General features: G+C 51.5%; 1 protein-coding gene across 1 annotated transcript in view; it reads right to left on the bottom strand.

Annotated features, from left to right (window-relative positions):
- Positions 1–7,688: 7,688 nt before the first annotated feature.
- The window catches only part of GRIK3 (glutamate ionotropic receptor kainate type subunit 3), a 183,109-nt gene continuing 175,090 nt past the window's right edge, over positions 7,689–15,707 (bottom strand). The window contains exons 8-10 of the mRNA XM_023196489.1: positions 10,882–10,989; positions 8,329–8,442; positions 7,689–7,994 (exon numbers count right to left, since the gene is read on the bottom strand). Of these exons, the coding sequence (XP_023052257.1) occupies positions 7,872–7,994; positions 8,329–8,442; positions 10,882–10,989 (345 nt within the window). The 3' untranslated portion in view covers positions 7,689–7,871. The remainder of the gene's footprint in view (positions 7,995–8,328; positions 8,443–10,881; positions 10,990–15,707) is intronic.

Genomic DNA, 15,707 nt, shown 5'->3' with positions numbered 1-15,707 from the left:
GAGTGGCTTAGATAAAGGGCCCATGAAGTCAAGAGCGGGAAAGCACATGTCCTGAGAGCCAGCTGGGGGCCTCACAAACGGCTACCTGGTACGGGGTGGGAGCTCAGTAGGCACTTCCTGATTTAACTGCCCAGTGGTTACAGAGCTAGTGAGCGGTGGAGCAGGGCTTTGAACTGGAGACTGATCCCAAAGCCCATGGTCTGTTTGCTGCACTAGTAATAGAGGCCAGGGTTCTCAGTGTGTGGTCCCTGTACCCGCAGCATCAGCATCACTTGGGGACTCGTTAGAAACGCACATTCTCAGGCCCCACCCCAGACCTAACCGAACTAGAAACTCTGGGGAGAGCCCAGCGATCTGTGTTTCCATCCTTCCAGGGAATTCTGACATCCACTCAAGTCTGAGGACACTGCTGTAGAAAGCCCTTCAGAAAGCCGTCTGCTCTAACTTCTCTTCCAACTCCAATTTAAAAGATTAGATTTTCACGCTGCCGGATGCTGTTCTCTCTTTCCAAGAACCTCCTCACTCCCCTGTGTTAGGATCCCAGGGGAATGATTACTGGTAACAGGGACAGCTCATTGGTATGTGGCTGTGCCGGGCACTGGTCAATTAGCAAATGAGTTTATGCCCATGGGGGGCCTAGCACAGAGTCCAGCAGAGCCCCAGAGCTCAGCAGACAGGAGCTGGTATCGCCTCATTTCACCTTAATGTCAGCCCTCTGGGGTGGGTATGAATAATCCCATTTTATAGATACAGAAAGTGAAGTTCATGAGGATATGTGACTTGTGCAAGCCCCCCTAGCTGTCAGGGAGAGAAGATCCGAATTCAGGTTAGTGTGATCCCAGAGTACAAGTTCTGTGCCTGAGGCCCTGAGACCTACGGTGCCCCTGCCTCAGGGACAGGTGATCCCCAGGAAGATGCTTGTGCATCAAAGATGCCTGTCCCATGCCAGACACCCCATCATCCACCCCCACCACCCACCACAGGCTTCTTCCTTTCTGGGTGATGCGGAGCCTGGGACAGGATTTGACCAGAGTATGACTGTCTGATTTCTCATTTAGAAACAAACCCCTGGCAACCCTGCAAAGAATAACTGGGAGAAGAGGCAGAAGGGCCAGTGGAGAGAGGCGATCCACTTCATCCAGTCGAGACAGGCAGCGTGAGCAACTGTGGGCTCTGATGCAGCAAGGTCCCCGAATCCAGGTCAACGCGCAAGTCCATGCTTCTGCCGGCACTGTCTACCCGGCTTCATTCACAAAGCCCCATCCCGCGTCTGTGATGGATGCGCTGAACTCCCAGAAAATTCAACACAATTGAGTTCCTACTCTGCACCAGGCACTGATTTAAACTCTTTGTCACAGACTGTTTGATTTAATTCTCACTAGCTTGCAAGATAGTAACACTGTTCCCATGTGATAGGTGAGGAAATTTAGGCTCAGAGAAGGTCAGTAAGTTGCCCAAAATCACACAGGAGCTGAACTACAGAGATGGGATCCAGTTCCAATCCTTCTCAGTCACCTGCACCTCTGTCTGGCTTGGCTCTCCTGTCTGTTCCCTGGGGTCAGATCTTCCGGAGTTAATCTGCTTTTCCAGATCCCCAAATCAGGTAAAGGGCTGCCATCCTAGAGCCTGTTCCTGGACAGCTCTAGTCTTCTTCTGACTCACCTGAACCTCCTTCCTTCGCCCCCGTCCTGTTCCTGCCTATAGCTCCTAGGCCTCTTTCTGTCAGCCAAACGTCCCCAGACCCGCCTCAGCACCCCCATGTAACGGAATGCCTCAAGCCTTTAGTGATTGTGTGACCACAGTTAGCTGACAGAATGCATGGAAACCAGTAAGCTCACGTCCGCATGCCCAGATTAAGGCACATGCTTAACTATGGAGGCGCCTCATCCTTCTATCAACTGGCAGGGTCACTCCCTTGACCTCATAAACCCCTGGGTGGGATGGGCAGTGGAAGGCCCGGTGAAGACCCTCGTCAGAGCTCCTAGGAGCAGATGCTTACCAGCAGCCTCCTGCCAGGCTCCCGCTGTGGTGGCAGGCTTGAGTCTTTGGCCCTCTCTCCCAGCAGTGCTACTTCTCTAGATCCCATCCTGATCCGTGCTTGATCCACTGGAACTTTTCAACAGTCCTTTGGGATGCTTCAGGGAAAGAGTTGGTGGGGGTGGGGCAGTCTCTGAATCCCCAAGGGATTCCCGACTATCCAGGGATTCTGAGAAAACCACTTCCCAGTCTAACTGGGTAGGAAGCTGGACCCTCGGCTAGGTGCCATGCTTAGTCACAGTGCCTCTCTCACTTGCCTTCCAACCAAGTAGGCAGCTCAACAAGGTTGGAGAAGAGTCCAGGTGGGGCCTGGGAAAAGTGCTGAGGCTGGAGGAAGGAGGACATTGGCTGGTTCACACACTGCCTTCATGCAGATTCATCTCTGGGCAAAGCTCCTGCATCCTGGCATGGGGCCTGGCGGGCAGGGTCTTTTGGTTGATGCTCTTGTGCAATGGACAAGTTGCACCACTGCACCTAGTGGCCCTGACTTTAGCTGATGGAAAGAATTAGAGAGAAGGTACCATCTTTCCCAGAGGATCCACCAACCACACATAGAATCCCAGGCAAAATTCATCTCCTTCTGTAAAATGGGGAAAACAATAGAACCTGCCTTACAAGGTTGTTGTGAGGATAAAATGAGTCAGTCTATGAAAAGCACTCAGAATAGTGCCTGGCAACTGTTAGTTGCCATTATTATTATTATTATTAATCATCATCATCCTTATCTTTTTCTTGTATGCTATTTGGCCGGTTACTGCAATGACCTTTGCAGCCTAGAGGCCACGCCCAGTGTCATCAAAGGTTAAAACTCATGGCTGATAGTGGAAAACCATTTCAGGAAAGGTCCCTGAGACAGCTCACTTCCTGACCCTGTCTTCACGCCCCTCCCTGGCCTGATCCTCTAAAATTAGCACTTCATTTGTGAAGTCACCACAGCCCCAGAATCTATACATCTCCATATAAATATGCTGCCTTCAGAGCAGCTGTAAAATGCCATTAATTTCGGGAAGTGCTTTGCGGATGGCATACATATTTAACAGCCAAAGCCCAGAGCATTAAAATGGTGCTCGCCTTAGTAATGTGTCTCTAGACCTGCAACATTTCCTAGGGGGTAATTCTGAACTCCGCCAACTACTTATTCATGGACTATTTCACAATTTATTACTGGAAATGTCCAGACAGCCAATTCACAAGCTCTCTCTGCTGCTAATCGATTGCTCAGTGAAGGTGCCCTCAATTTCATAACTTCACGCTCTCCTATTGCTCTGGGAGAACAGCCGTAGGAACAGGGGTAATATTTCTCTTCAACAAGTCACAGAAAACAGGGGTCCAGAAAAATAACCGTTTCTGACTTACCATCGCCACGGCTCTTGGTCCGGTTTCCCTCTGATCACTTACCCCAGCGTGCAAGCCAGGCCTAGTGCTAAGCCTCTCCCAGTGACAGGGCCCATGGAGTTGGAAGAGGGAGACTTGGGGGTTATCCCCAATTCGGGAAGGATCCAGGGGTTAGCTACCTGATACCTGGGTTCTGAAGCTCCCTTCTGACAGGTAATATCAGCCCACAGTCACACATGCACACATAAGTATACACAATGCCCTTGGCACAAATGCACCGCATTTTCAGATGTCCTGTCTGCCTAACCCTTCTCAGACACAGAAGCCAAGGACATTGGACCTGAGGTCTTGGCTTCAGCCAGTTAGAACCAGCACATAGTATCAGGAGTCCTGTTCTCCCAGCAGGAGGGCCCTAGAATAGTTCCCAGCCTGGGATAGTTCTCCCAGCCCACATTCCAGCCCCAGCTTTTTCCCCTCTCCTGCTGCTGGGTGCTGAGTGTTGGGCTTGCCTGGCAGGCAGTTGAGCCTATGTGGGTCATGATGTGCACACAGCACAAATTCACCCATCAGTTAGTATCCAGATACCCGTGTGTAGCTGATCCCACACCCACCCACACACTCGCAAGCATGCCCACACCGTGGCTCACAGCGGCAGCCAAACGAATCTTGAACCTTCAAAAGCTGGGCCCCGAAGAGTGGGCCGGGTGTGTTTTCTCAGTGTGTGAGCTGAGGTTTGGGCAGATGAATTTTTCATGAGCTCATGGAAGAGTGGAACCAGAACAGAGGCTGGGGCCTGGCGGCGAGAGGGTGGGGGAGGGCAGGCATCCAGGCTCCTGCTGCTGCTGTTTCGATCTCAGGAATGGGGAAGGTTGCCAGTAGCTCTGAGGGGCCAGAAAGGGCAGTGCCAGGGCTCTGTCCATCTGTCTGTCCAGGGTAAGGTATCTTTAGCACCTAATGCTGGGAGTTCAAGAGAGGGGAGAATAACAGGTAGGTTTGGGGGCAGCTCACACAGAGCTGCTGCTTTCTGCCACACCAGATTGCTGGGAAAGAAAGGGGAGGAGAAACTCCCCCTCATCAGGGGTCTTGGATCCAGGCCCTGTTCCCTAGAGGCAGAGCAGTTTGATGTTGTGTACTGGTACCTTGGGACCTGCCTGTCACTCAAAGTGCTGTTGCCCTGACAACATCCTCCCAGACAGGCTGGGGCTGTGCTCTCAGCAGGAGGTGCTGGCCCTACATTCAGGCTGTCAAGCATGGGGCTGGATTTTCAGCCACAGGGACTGGGGCTGGGCCAGGCTGGGCCACTCCCTGTCACCTTTTAGCTGTCCCAGAGAGCCCAAGCCTGAGAGCATTCCCTAGGGCTCCAAGACATGCAGACCATGCTGAGCCTTTTGGGAATATTCTCTGGAGCATCTGGAGCAACTCTAGTTTCAGGGGGCCCTAGACCAGTCCTTGCATGGGAGCGAGCATCTCTTCTCTCCCAGGAGACTCCGAGGACACTTCCGGCTAGACAGACTTTCTTGGAGGACCATGTAAAGACTGTGTCACATCCTCTGTCCCCATTAGGGATACTCCAGAGGTCATTCCCTCCATTCCCCTGCCTCCAGGAAGAGTAGGCTTCTCTCACTGCCCCATAGGGAGAAGCACACCTCACCCTCCAATGATCTCTGGGCACTGGGGATGGAGAGAGCTGAATCATCAGTCACCCCCAGGCCATGTGAGTATTTGATACTACATCATGGGGTTAAGATGGTCAGTGGCCCCATCCATGGGCGGCGGGATATCTGCTTCAGGAGCTGAGACCATGGCCAAGGTAGAAGGTGAGGTGGTGGTTGATCTGGAGTTCTATATCTCAGTAGGAGACTAGAGCAATGAGGGACCCATGAGGCTGCAAACCCTAATGCCTCCAAGGGCCAGCTGAGAAACACAACTATAAGAAGCAGCCCAGTGTAAACAAATAGGGAGGGCTGGGGGCAGAGTGAGGGACTATGGTGAGCCAGGGAATGGCCATGAACCTGGAAAGCATTCAAAGGCAAATTAAGTTCGTAACAGAACAGCCTGTGTTAGAGATCACCCCTGTGGCCATGGGCAGGGGTCTTTGGTGAAGTTCAGGGCTCTGCCTGTGGACAGAAGTGGAGGTTTTCTCAAGATCTCTCACTCTGCATGCTGTATTCAAGCTGAGTTCACTGGGGACTGGGTTTGTAATCAATAATAATGAATAACAATAGCAGCTGTCACTTAGCACTCTGTGCCACTTTATTAATCATTCATCCTCTGAACTCCACGAAGTAGGTACGACTATTATCACCTCCCTTTTTCAGGTGGAGAAACTGAGGCACAGGGCAGGTAAGCAATTTCTCAGATTCATAAGGCAAATCAACATCAACGCCAGGACTCCACCCCAAAGGTCTGTGTTTTTGATCATCAAACTGTTCTTTCCTCATGTCCTGGTGGCACTGCATGTCCCAAAGAGCTGCTGGGGTTGTGTCTGCCCAGATGCGTTGCAGCTGAAAGGCTGTGGGACAGATGGAGCTGTGACCAGGCTATGGGCCAAGACAGGTTCTCTCCTTTCCTAGCCCTGGGGTTCCTAGGAACCAGCAGGATACTGGGAATGCAGCCTCTGGGGATTCAGTGAGCACAGCAGGTCAGGGATCTTTGCAAGAAGCTGCAAGTATTGACAGAGAAGCTGTAAGTACTCACAGGTCAAGAGCATGGGGTGTCTCCTGGATTCTGCCTCTGCTTATGTAGCAAAAATCCCCTGTGTCTCTGCAGAAGGGTTTTATGCCCTTGAAATCAGGCTCCTGCCATTTTAATAAAATTTAACCCCATGGTCTTTCAAGGTGCTTATATTTTGTATCCTTTTGGTATATTATCTTTAGCTTGCCTCTTACTGTTCAGAGTATTGTTTTGTGACTGAATCACCTTAGCTCATTTAATCATCTCTCTTCCTAATCTCCGAAATCATCCTAGTTTTACCTTTTTTTAATCTTGCCTTGTGAAAAGTGTTTTATTTATATCTCACATTTTATGCAGCTCTGCTTTTAATCTTTTACCACCTTTTTATTATTTTATTTTTACCCTTTTATATTTTAGCTTTGTCACACTTTTATCCTTTCGCTTTTTGACATTTGGGTGTTACATTTTTTACCTTGTCTAGTCAGAGCTGTAAATTATTTAATTTTTCATCTTTCTTACTATCTTTCCTTTTTATCTCATTCCTTATCTTCATTTTCTCTTTATTATTTCCTTTTAACCTTTTTATTTTATTCTCTTTTTAATCCTCCTTTATCTTTTCTATTTTTATCCACATTAACATCCCTTTAATTGCACATTAGTCTTCATCCTAATCCCTTTGCTCTTGTTATTTGTTTATTTTCATCCTTTACATTTTTACATCACAGTTTTTTTTTTTTTTTTTTTTTTTTTTTTTTTTCCCCCTGTTCCTCTTGAGACATTTTTGCTTATTGGTTTTAGTAGACTGATTTTTATATTTGTTTAGTAAACAAAGTTGATCAATAAAGGCCAGCAGGATGTGTGGTTTTAGGGAAGATGCTAGTAGGGGTCTTGCCCCAAAGAGGGGGGACAGGTGTGTCCCCCGAGACCACCTCCTCAGGCTCTGTCAGCAGCTTTTCTGGAGCTACAGTGAGATCTCTATCATCTTTAGCTCAGATCCTCTCAATCATCCTAACCCCGAGGGCTGATGGTGAGACTCACAGGCTCACATTTATCTCTGGATGCCGACAGGATGCCTGGTATCTGCCGCTCCCTGGGCTACCTGGAAGAACGGCTTTTCCCCCGTTACTTCCCTTCCTGTTCCATGACATCCGCCACCCAGCCACCAAGCACATATACAGTGAATCATCCCAGGGAGGAGGACCTAAGACTACCCAGTAGGGCATGGTTCAGCTGCCTCTGGGGGCACGTGGGTAAGAACAAGCCCCATCTGAGCACCGTGGAAGGGGCCAGGTATAGGGTGACCAGTCTGGCCCTGGTTCTGCTCCAGGGCAGCCTCACTATATCCAAACCAGGTTGAGCTCCCTTTTGTGTAGAGGATTGACCCCAGCATGTGGTTCTTATAAATATATTTGCTTTATTATAAGTAGGAGCTGACTAGAGCCAGCATTGTCCTCAAAGGGTCTTCAGCCATAATTCACCAGGCTGTGACTGGGCTGCCTCTCCCCAAGATGGCACGACTTGAGCCCCCAAAAGCAGGGCTGTGTCCCTGAGAGGATCTGCCCTGAGTCTCTGGATACCCCTGAGGCCTTCCAGGAGGGACAGGCACACATGGAGCAGGCACAGCACTGACAGCACAAGGAGGCCAGCAGCCTGGGTCTGTTCTCCTGCCCACGTGTGAGCTCAAAGGTGTAGAGAGCCCATAGGAGGCCCCCAGAGTTGCTTCTTGGGTTGAAATGGGTCAGGAGAAGGCGGTGCTATTCAGTTGGGGAATGGAGAGAAAATGGGGTGTGATTCCAGTCAGGGGGTGTGGCGGTGGTTGACAGCTCTCAGAAGGGCCACCGTAGAATGTGGCATGTGTACAAGCTCCCAGCACCTGCTGGGCTCTCGAGGTGTGGCCACAGCACCCACCACAGCTGGGGTGACTTGTTGGAAAAGTTTTTGCCTGGGAACTGGGGTGGGAGAGGCGGATCCTCACTGAGGTTGCAATGGGCAGTCAAACCCCCTTAATTCCACTTACTATCCAGCGTGGTTCCTACTCAGACATCAAGGAACTGGGGAGTGAGTGGGAGTGAGATGCAAAAGCACAGCAGCTTCCGCCCGTGGCAGTGAGCAGCACTGCTGCATTCCAGCTGCTCTCTAAAAGCTTTCTGCTGACTCTAAATGTCTCCACCTACCTGCAGCCTCCATCTTCTGGGTGGAGGGGATAGAGGGGACTCTTCAGCCCAAATGGCCACCCCACCCCCAGGTTGGACAGTCCTTCCTGCAGGGGCTGCAGGCTCTTACCAGCACTGTGGTGACAATGAGTGATCTGTTTGTCAGAGAGTCGGTGACATTAGGACCTCGGCCTTTGGCAACCTCTGTGATGTTGAGCCCGTCGGCAGGACTCCACACTCCAACCTGGATGGACAGACAGACAGAAAACAGGGTGTTGAGTTCTTGGTCTACCCATCCTTCCTCCATATCAACGACGAGACCTTCATCTCATTCCCATTCATCCTGAGCCTCATGGTCATGATCATCATCAGCATCACCACTGCCACTGTGTTTCCAGTTAACCGTTCTGGACAACATCCCTGCTGCTCTCCCTCCTCTCCTGACGAGGGTCCCAAGGTGTTGAATTCCCGAATTCTGCCACCTCCCTTGATGGCAAGCCCATCACAGCTGAAGGGAAAAATGCAGAGAGAGACAGCAAATGCAAAGGCAGCCACAAGGGTCTCAGGGCTGAGCAGAAGCCAATCAGGGGCTGGAGGGAATCAGGGGTCTATGGTCAGTTTCAGGTCCTGCCTTGGGACAGTCTTTGTGGCTGTTTGAGGGTGGCAGCACAAGGAGGGAATGGACCTCACTGGGAAATGCTGCTGGGTTTGGAGGCGGTTTGCTTTGTGGTTTTACGTTTAAAACTGGCAGACACCCAGACCGAGGTGGAATAATCGCTCTCCCTACCGCGTCCTTGTGGATATTAGGCCTGAGGCTAGAGGTAGAGAAGGAAAGGTCAAGTTTAGAAATCATCCTAAAGCCCTGGGCCTCTTGAAGATCATTTTTGACCCAACTCTGGCCAGCTCTGCCTCATCTCAGCTCCTCTCACTCAAGGAAGGTTTCTGCAGGCCCACTCTGTCCTTGGCCCAGTTGGGGGGTACTCAGGACACTTAATCAATTAAACAGAGAGGCTGAATGCAAACATCCCATTAAGAGAGCTGTGCAGAGCAGATAGCAGAGAGACATGTAATTATGCTTGGGTAATTCTGCCTTAATCCTCCCAAAGCCACCGGTTGGAGCTGGCTGGATCAGCTATGACCCGGCTTAGCAAACAGAAGTGATAATATGAGAGGCAGAGTGGCTGTGTGTGGGAGCTCAGCATCCTCTCAGGGCAGGATCCCTGCCTACGTGGACCACCCAGGGCCATGAGGAGAGGAAACAGGCAGCGGCATCAAAGAGGCTCTTCTTTTAAGTGGGCTGAGCTCAGAGCCAAACTCAGCTTGAGCGTGCCTAGCAGAGCACCTGGGTGCAGGAGGTGCTCGGCAAACATCTGTTCGGAGGCCACAAGAAGAGCACAAACCTTCACTCCAGCAAGCATCTACTGAGATCCGACTGCATGCCCTGTTAGATTCCAGGTGCTATGGGGATGTGAGGCCAGTTAGGACTGAGGAGGACCCAGCCTGTGGAAGCTCTGTGCTCACAATCTGGGTGGCTGTGACCCGGGGCTTCTGGTGAGTGCCTCTGGCAGGCTAACCTCCGCCCAGGGATAATAGAGCTTTTCCTGAGTATTAGCTATGGCCAGTTTGAACCAGCTGCCTGGAGGGCTGTTTGGACAAGATTATTGCAGGTGGGCTCAGATGGAAAGAGTCCTCGAATGATGGATTATTGATGCCTTTTGTGGCACGAGGCGGGAAGTAGTGGAATACATGCCACCTAATTGCCCTCCCTAGAATTTTAGGTTATCCCTAGAGATGGGTAACTGAGAGAGCAGAAGTGGGACAGCTACTTGAGTGAATACTGCATTCACTCTAGCACTGCCAGAGGAGAAACGGTGCTCTCCATCACTGCAGGAGCTTAAATAGAAGCTGGAAGATCTCTTGATGAGAACTCACAGAGTTTGTGTAGGGTTGACCAAACTGGCCCCGACGATCTTAGAAGGGGAGGCCATAACCCCTGTTATTAAGGGACTGATACTACATATGGCGTGAAATAATTACAGAGTAATAGGGAGGCTTCCCCAGCCACCTCCTCCCCTGCACAGTGGCTCCCATGAGTCGCTGGGAAAGTCGGGAGAGACTGGAATAACTGTGGCCACAGGTACAAGGAGGACCACATTGAGCTAGGCAGAGCCAGGCCTTTGCCTGAGGGACAGAGGTCACATCTTGCAACCAGGACAATTGTGTGGGCAATAGCCTGGAGGTACAGGAGGGAGGGAGCGTGATGGTGCCATGGGGTATGTTTCAGGGAGATGTGGAAACGAGGCCCATTTCTTGGAGAGCTGAAGTTTAGTGACTTGGCACTAGGGAGCCATGGGCAGTTTTAGAGCAGGGCAGAGCTGTGCTTGGGGAAGCCTCATCTGTGTGTATACTCCGGATGGCTGGAGGGCTCAAGAACCAGAGCGGCATGTTAAAATAATCCAGAGTGACACTGTGGGTGTCTGCCGCAGCCAGGCCACTGGCTTCTGTACCCTCCAGTCCAACCAGGCCTTCCTGTTCTCTGACGGGTCCCCAAGAGCTACAGGCTACACTGGACTGAGTCAATCCCTGAGGGGCAGCTGGACTCTGTCTTGCCCCTTGCCTCTGGGCCTCTGCCTGAGGTCTGCCTTGCTCCTCCGCCTGCCCTCCCTCTCCTGAGACCACGCACCTTCTCCAGGCCATCCTCTTTCAGGCTGATGATGTCCAGATCAAAATCTGTCCGCAAGCCACTAGTTTTGTTGAAAACAATTCGTCCAGTTAATCCTTCCCATTGAGCCTGCGGAGGGGAGAGGGCAGAGCGGCAATTCCTCGGGCTCATAAATCATCATTCGGTACAACTGTACAATGCTTCATTTTAATTACTCCTTGCACTGATACTGTTCCCCCAAGACCATGATTAATTAATAATCACCTCCATCATTGCTCGGGCTGCGGTGCGAGCCAGCGATTTCCATAAATTCTATTATGCTCTTTAGCCAGCTTTACATTTGCACCTTCTCATGTACAACATCGATCTTGGATGCGCTCAAATGAGTCCCTGCCCTGAAGTCATGGGAAGGGGGAGCCCATGTCAGATCCTGGGAGACAGGCAGGGAGGCAGGCGGGCAGAGGTGGGACAGGCGAGGCCTACTAAGAAGCAGAAAAGCCAAAGGGCCAAGCTGGCCTTGGCTGTAGAACCAGATGTTTGGCGTAGCCCCCTGAAAGGCAGGGGAGACTGAAATCACCCCCCGCCTCCCAACTCCAGCTCCATGTGTGTTGTGGTTAAGAACTCCAGGGTCTGAATGCTGGGTCCAACCACAATTAGCCATGTGACCTTGGGTATTTCATTTTACCCCTCTGCCCCAGTTTTCTCATCTGTAAAATGGAACTAATCATTGTGCCCATCTTACCAAATGCTATAAGAGTGAAATGAGATAAGCCATATAAAATACTGAGAATGGTCCCTGGCACAAGATGAATCCTGAATACATGGTAGCTTTTTTGTTATTTTTGTATCGTCATTAGCATCATTAACAGAGAGAGGCAGGCAGAGGTTGGGGCAGACCTAAAGTGGGAAAAGCTCCATCTTCTACATCAGGGGTTGGCATACTATGGCTGGAGGGTCAACCTGGCCCCTGGCTGATTCTGTAAATGGGTTATTAGCTCACAGCCATGTCCCCGGGTTTATATACTGCTTTTGTGCTGCAACTGTGCCCCTTTACAGAGAAAGCTTGCTGACTTGATTCTAGATAACATCTTTCCTGCGGGCCGAGAGCATTGAGTCTACAAGGTCCTTTCACATTGTTCACGCCTTGTAACCTCCACAGCAGCCGTGGGAGGTGGCCTCGCAAGGATCATGGTTCCCACTTTACAGACGATGAAGCAGACCTCAAGGGGGTCATGGGTCGTCCAAGCTCACAGAGTAGAACAAGAGGCAAAGCCAAACTAGAACCTGGGATCCCAGGGCCCCACACCTCAGTCTGGACCTGTTTCCCTCCTCCAAGAACTTAGGATGGCAACTGGTGCACAGTTAAATACCCGAGCCTTCTGTGTCAGGGGCAAGAACAAGGCCCACACATCCTGGAGTCCTTGGGAACAAATGTGGGCTTGGGAGCAAGCGGAGGGGAGAAAATCTGGGAGCTCACACAGCCAGCCTGGGCCAGAGAGAGGGTGGGGGAGGGAGGGAGGATACCCGGAGAAGGGGCACAGGGCAACGGAAGCAGGTCTGAATAGTGAGAGCCTGGCTCCCTGTCCTTGCTTTGCCGCATTGGGTTCCTAACCACTCCGAGCCTTGTTCCCTTGCAGATTCTGAATCGGGCTGCACAGCGTGTCCCTGCGGAATGCCCCCAGCACCCAGGCATACACTCACAGTTCAACCCACAAGGTCATGGGTCCACAGTTGCCTGGAGTTTTATTGACAAATCCCAAATGAAAATCCTTAGACATCTCCAAGCACATGGGCAGCTCTAAGACACTTTTACAGGTAAATGGGTAGGTGGGTAAATGTGCATAAAAAAATCAGGCAGTGGAGCCATGCTTTGGAGGAGAGGGAGGCTATAAAACCAAAGTGGTTAGAAAGTGGGCTCTGCACAAACAAAGCAACCACTCTGAGCTTCAGGAAGAGAGAAATTACCTACTTCACAGGTATAAAAAGGCATATAGAGTGCTGGGCACAGTGCCTGCATACACGATCACAAGGACGTGACAGAGGTTATTATTTCTCCTTCGTGGCTTCCCTCTGTTCAGCTCCCTTAGATTAGGGCTGGCCTCTGGCTGGGAAGGGAGGACCAGTCACTTGGGCCCTGGCCCAAGGCTCCAGTAGAAAGCTGGTCACAGAGGGCTATTATCCTTCCCCACATGAGCTCATTCAGTTCTCACTGTGACCCTGCCAGGTGGGCATCAGCCTTGCCCCCATGTTCCAGATGTGGACACTGAGGCTCAAAGAGGGACTGAATGATGCAGGTCTCAAGTATTGGGTGGGACAAGACAGATTCGCTGCAGTAGCGGTGCTGAAAGTCCTGGGGTCGAGGCACCCAAGGTGGAGTCAGGGAAGCTTACACGGCGCCTAGGGAGCTGGGGACCGCGGGGTCGGGAACAGAGATTAAAAGATGCATCAGAGAAGGTAAAAGCCACTGTTTATGACTTCACAGGGAAGCTCAGCTTCCCTCAGGCTGGCTCCCCAGTCCCTCTGTCTTCTCTCCTCTGTGGGCCCCACGCCCTCAGGCTATCTCTTGGCACCCAGGGGAAATCACAGCAGGTGCCTTCAAACCTGTACTGTGACGAAAGCCTTCCTGCCTGTCAGCTACAGAGGCATTAAATGCCAGCAGGTGCACGGCCTGTCTGTGGGCGGGTGGGCAGGGCAGGCCAGGGAGTGCAGACAGCTCCTCCCCGTGACATTTCCTGCGCTGCCCGCCCCCTCTAGCCACCGCTCAGGACTTGCTAAATGAAAGATGCTTCACACGCTCTGAACTCCGGCCTGGTATTTTCCAGCTCCGCTCGGAAATGCCAAGTCTTTAAAATGATTTACTGTCATGCAATCAGATGGGGAGACGGGCAAGTTGGAAATGGTCTGAGGGAGGACTGTGCTGGGCTCGGGCAGGCATCTGAGCTTTGGTTGTGTCCAGCTGTGGGACCAGGGGCACCACGGGGCTACTCTGGGCCTTGGCCACGTCCATGGACCTAAAATAGAGATAGGATAAATGTTTCTGAAAGAGTTCTGTAAGGGAATGTGAGCAGTGAGGGTCACTCATTGGGCCTGGGAAGGAGAACGGGCAGTGGTGAATCTGCTCCCCTGAGGGACTCACAGCTGAGCCTCAAAATTTCCAAGGGTCGAGAGGTGAAGTGTGAACAGGGTAGTTGTCCCTGAAACAATGTGGCCTGGAGATCTGGCAGTGGAACCCCATTAGCAAACAGGAAGGCACAGTGATAACAGTAGCAATAGCGAAAGTAACGGTGACGGCAGCCAACCTGTTCAGCACCTGCTATGAGCCAGGCACTGTCCCTAGTGTGACACATGTGCTAAAACTCACCAATCCTCAGAATAACCGATGATAAGGTGCTATTGTTATGTCCCCTGGATGGAGGAGGACACTGAGGCACGGAAAGCTTCAGTAGCTTGTCCGAGGTCATGCAGTTAAAAAGTGGTGAAGCTTCCAAGTCACTTTTGTCTGGCTCCTAAGGCTTCCAAACTTCCCAATTGAGCCAGAGGAGCAATAGGACCAAGCTGTGGCCTGGGACACTGAGACCCTCACAGTGGCCTCACACATGGCTGCTCAGCAGGAGGCCTGCCGAGGAAGGGGATGCAGGGGGCCGAAAGTCAGGTCTCAGAGTTCCCGGAGAGCAAGCCGATGATCGCCCAGCCAGGGCCCTGCTCAGGGCATTGGACAGTGGGATGTCCTGTGCAGTTTTGAGGGATGAGAAGCTGGATGAGAAGGGATCATCAGGCCCTCCTATACCAAAACATCTGGGACTGGAGTCCCTTCTAGGGGTGAAGGAACTACAGCCAGGCACTGAATTGATCTCTTACAATAACTGTGAGGTGGAGTTTGCCAGGTGTGGAAACTGACTCAGAGATGTTCCGTAACTTGTCTGAAGCCACACAGCTGGGAAGAGGTAGAGATGAGATCCAAAGGCACATGTGTGGTGCCCTAAAGCCTGTATCTTATCCACACTTATTGTTCTACTGTGTGAGAGGAGCTGTACTTGGTCTCATCTGGAAGCAGCAATGGTGAACTTGGGACGTCAGGAGAAGCTGCCCTCCCTCAACCCCCATCTAAGGTGGGGAGTTTCTCTGCTGTTTGCGCTTGTAGAGCTGCCTTCCTTTACATATGGGATTCTCTCCATTAGTGCTGTGACCTGATGAATGCCTCCCTCCCTAGGCTCTGCGTGTGCACAGGCGAGTCTGTTTTAGCCCTGTTGGGCCCCCAGGGCCTAGCTGGGAGCCTGGAACCCAGCTGCCAGTGACAAAGTGCGATTGAATAAATGAGTGTGCTCCTAAGAAGGCGGCCAGCTTCATTTCCGGCCCGCTGTGATTGTTACAGAGAGCTCATCTATCCTTTCCATCCGGAGTCCCTCTAGAGGGCTTCCCCCACTGCCCTTGGTGTTGCCTTGGACATGGCCACTCCCTCTGGCCCAGGATAACTCTGCCTAGATCTCGTCCTCCCGAACTTTCTCTGTCTATCATCTGCTGGGATTTGACTCTGGCCAGGTTCTGGGTTAGGTGCTTTGCACATAGTTTTTCACTGCCTTCCCAACACCGCCTTGAGGCAGGCACTCACTGTACCATACTGAAGATCAAAGAGTTAATCATCTCACCCAAAATCACGCAGCTAGTTGTCATGGAGCCAGGATGCAAGTTCCGGCCTTAATTTTCCCCATCCATAAAATAGGGACAATAAGCCCTGCCACCCAAAGCTTACGAGGGCAGGGGCATATGGAGAAGCCTTTGAAATAAAAGTAGGCACTGTGTGTTCCATGGTCTTGACAGCAGGACAGGTTCCATGTTCTCTGGTTTCT

The sequence above is a fragment of the Piliocolobus tephrosceles genome, chromosome 1 (assembly GCF_002776525.5).
Source record: "Piliocolobus tephrosceles isolate RC106 chromosome 1, ASM277652v3, whole genome shotgun sequence".
In the NCBI taxonomy this organism is placed as follows: Eukaryota; Metazoa; Chordata; class Mammalia; order Primates; family Cercopithecidae; genus Piliocolobus; species Piliocolobus tephrosceles.
Note: the sequence above shows the minus strand (reverse complement) of the source record. Positions and strands in the feature narration are given on the sequence as shown.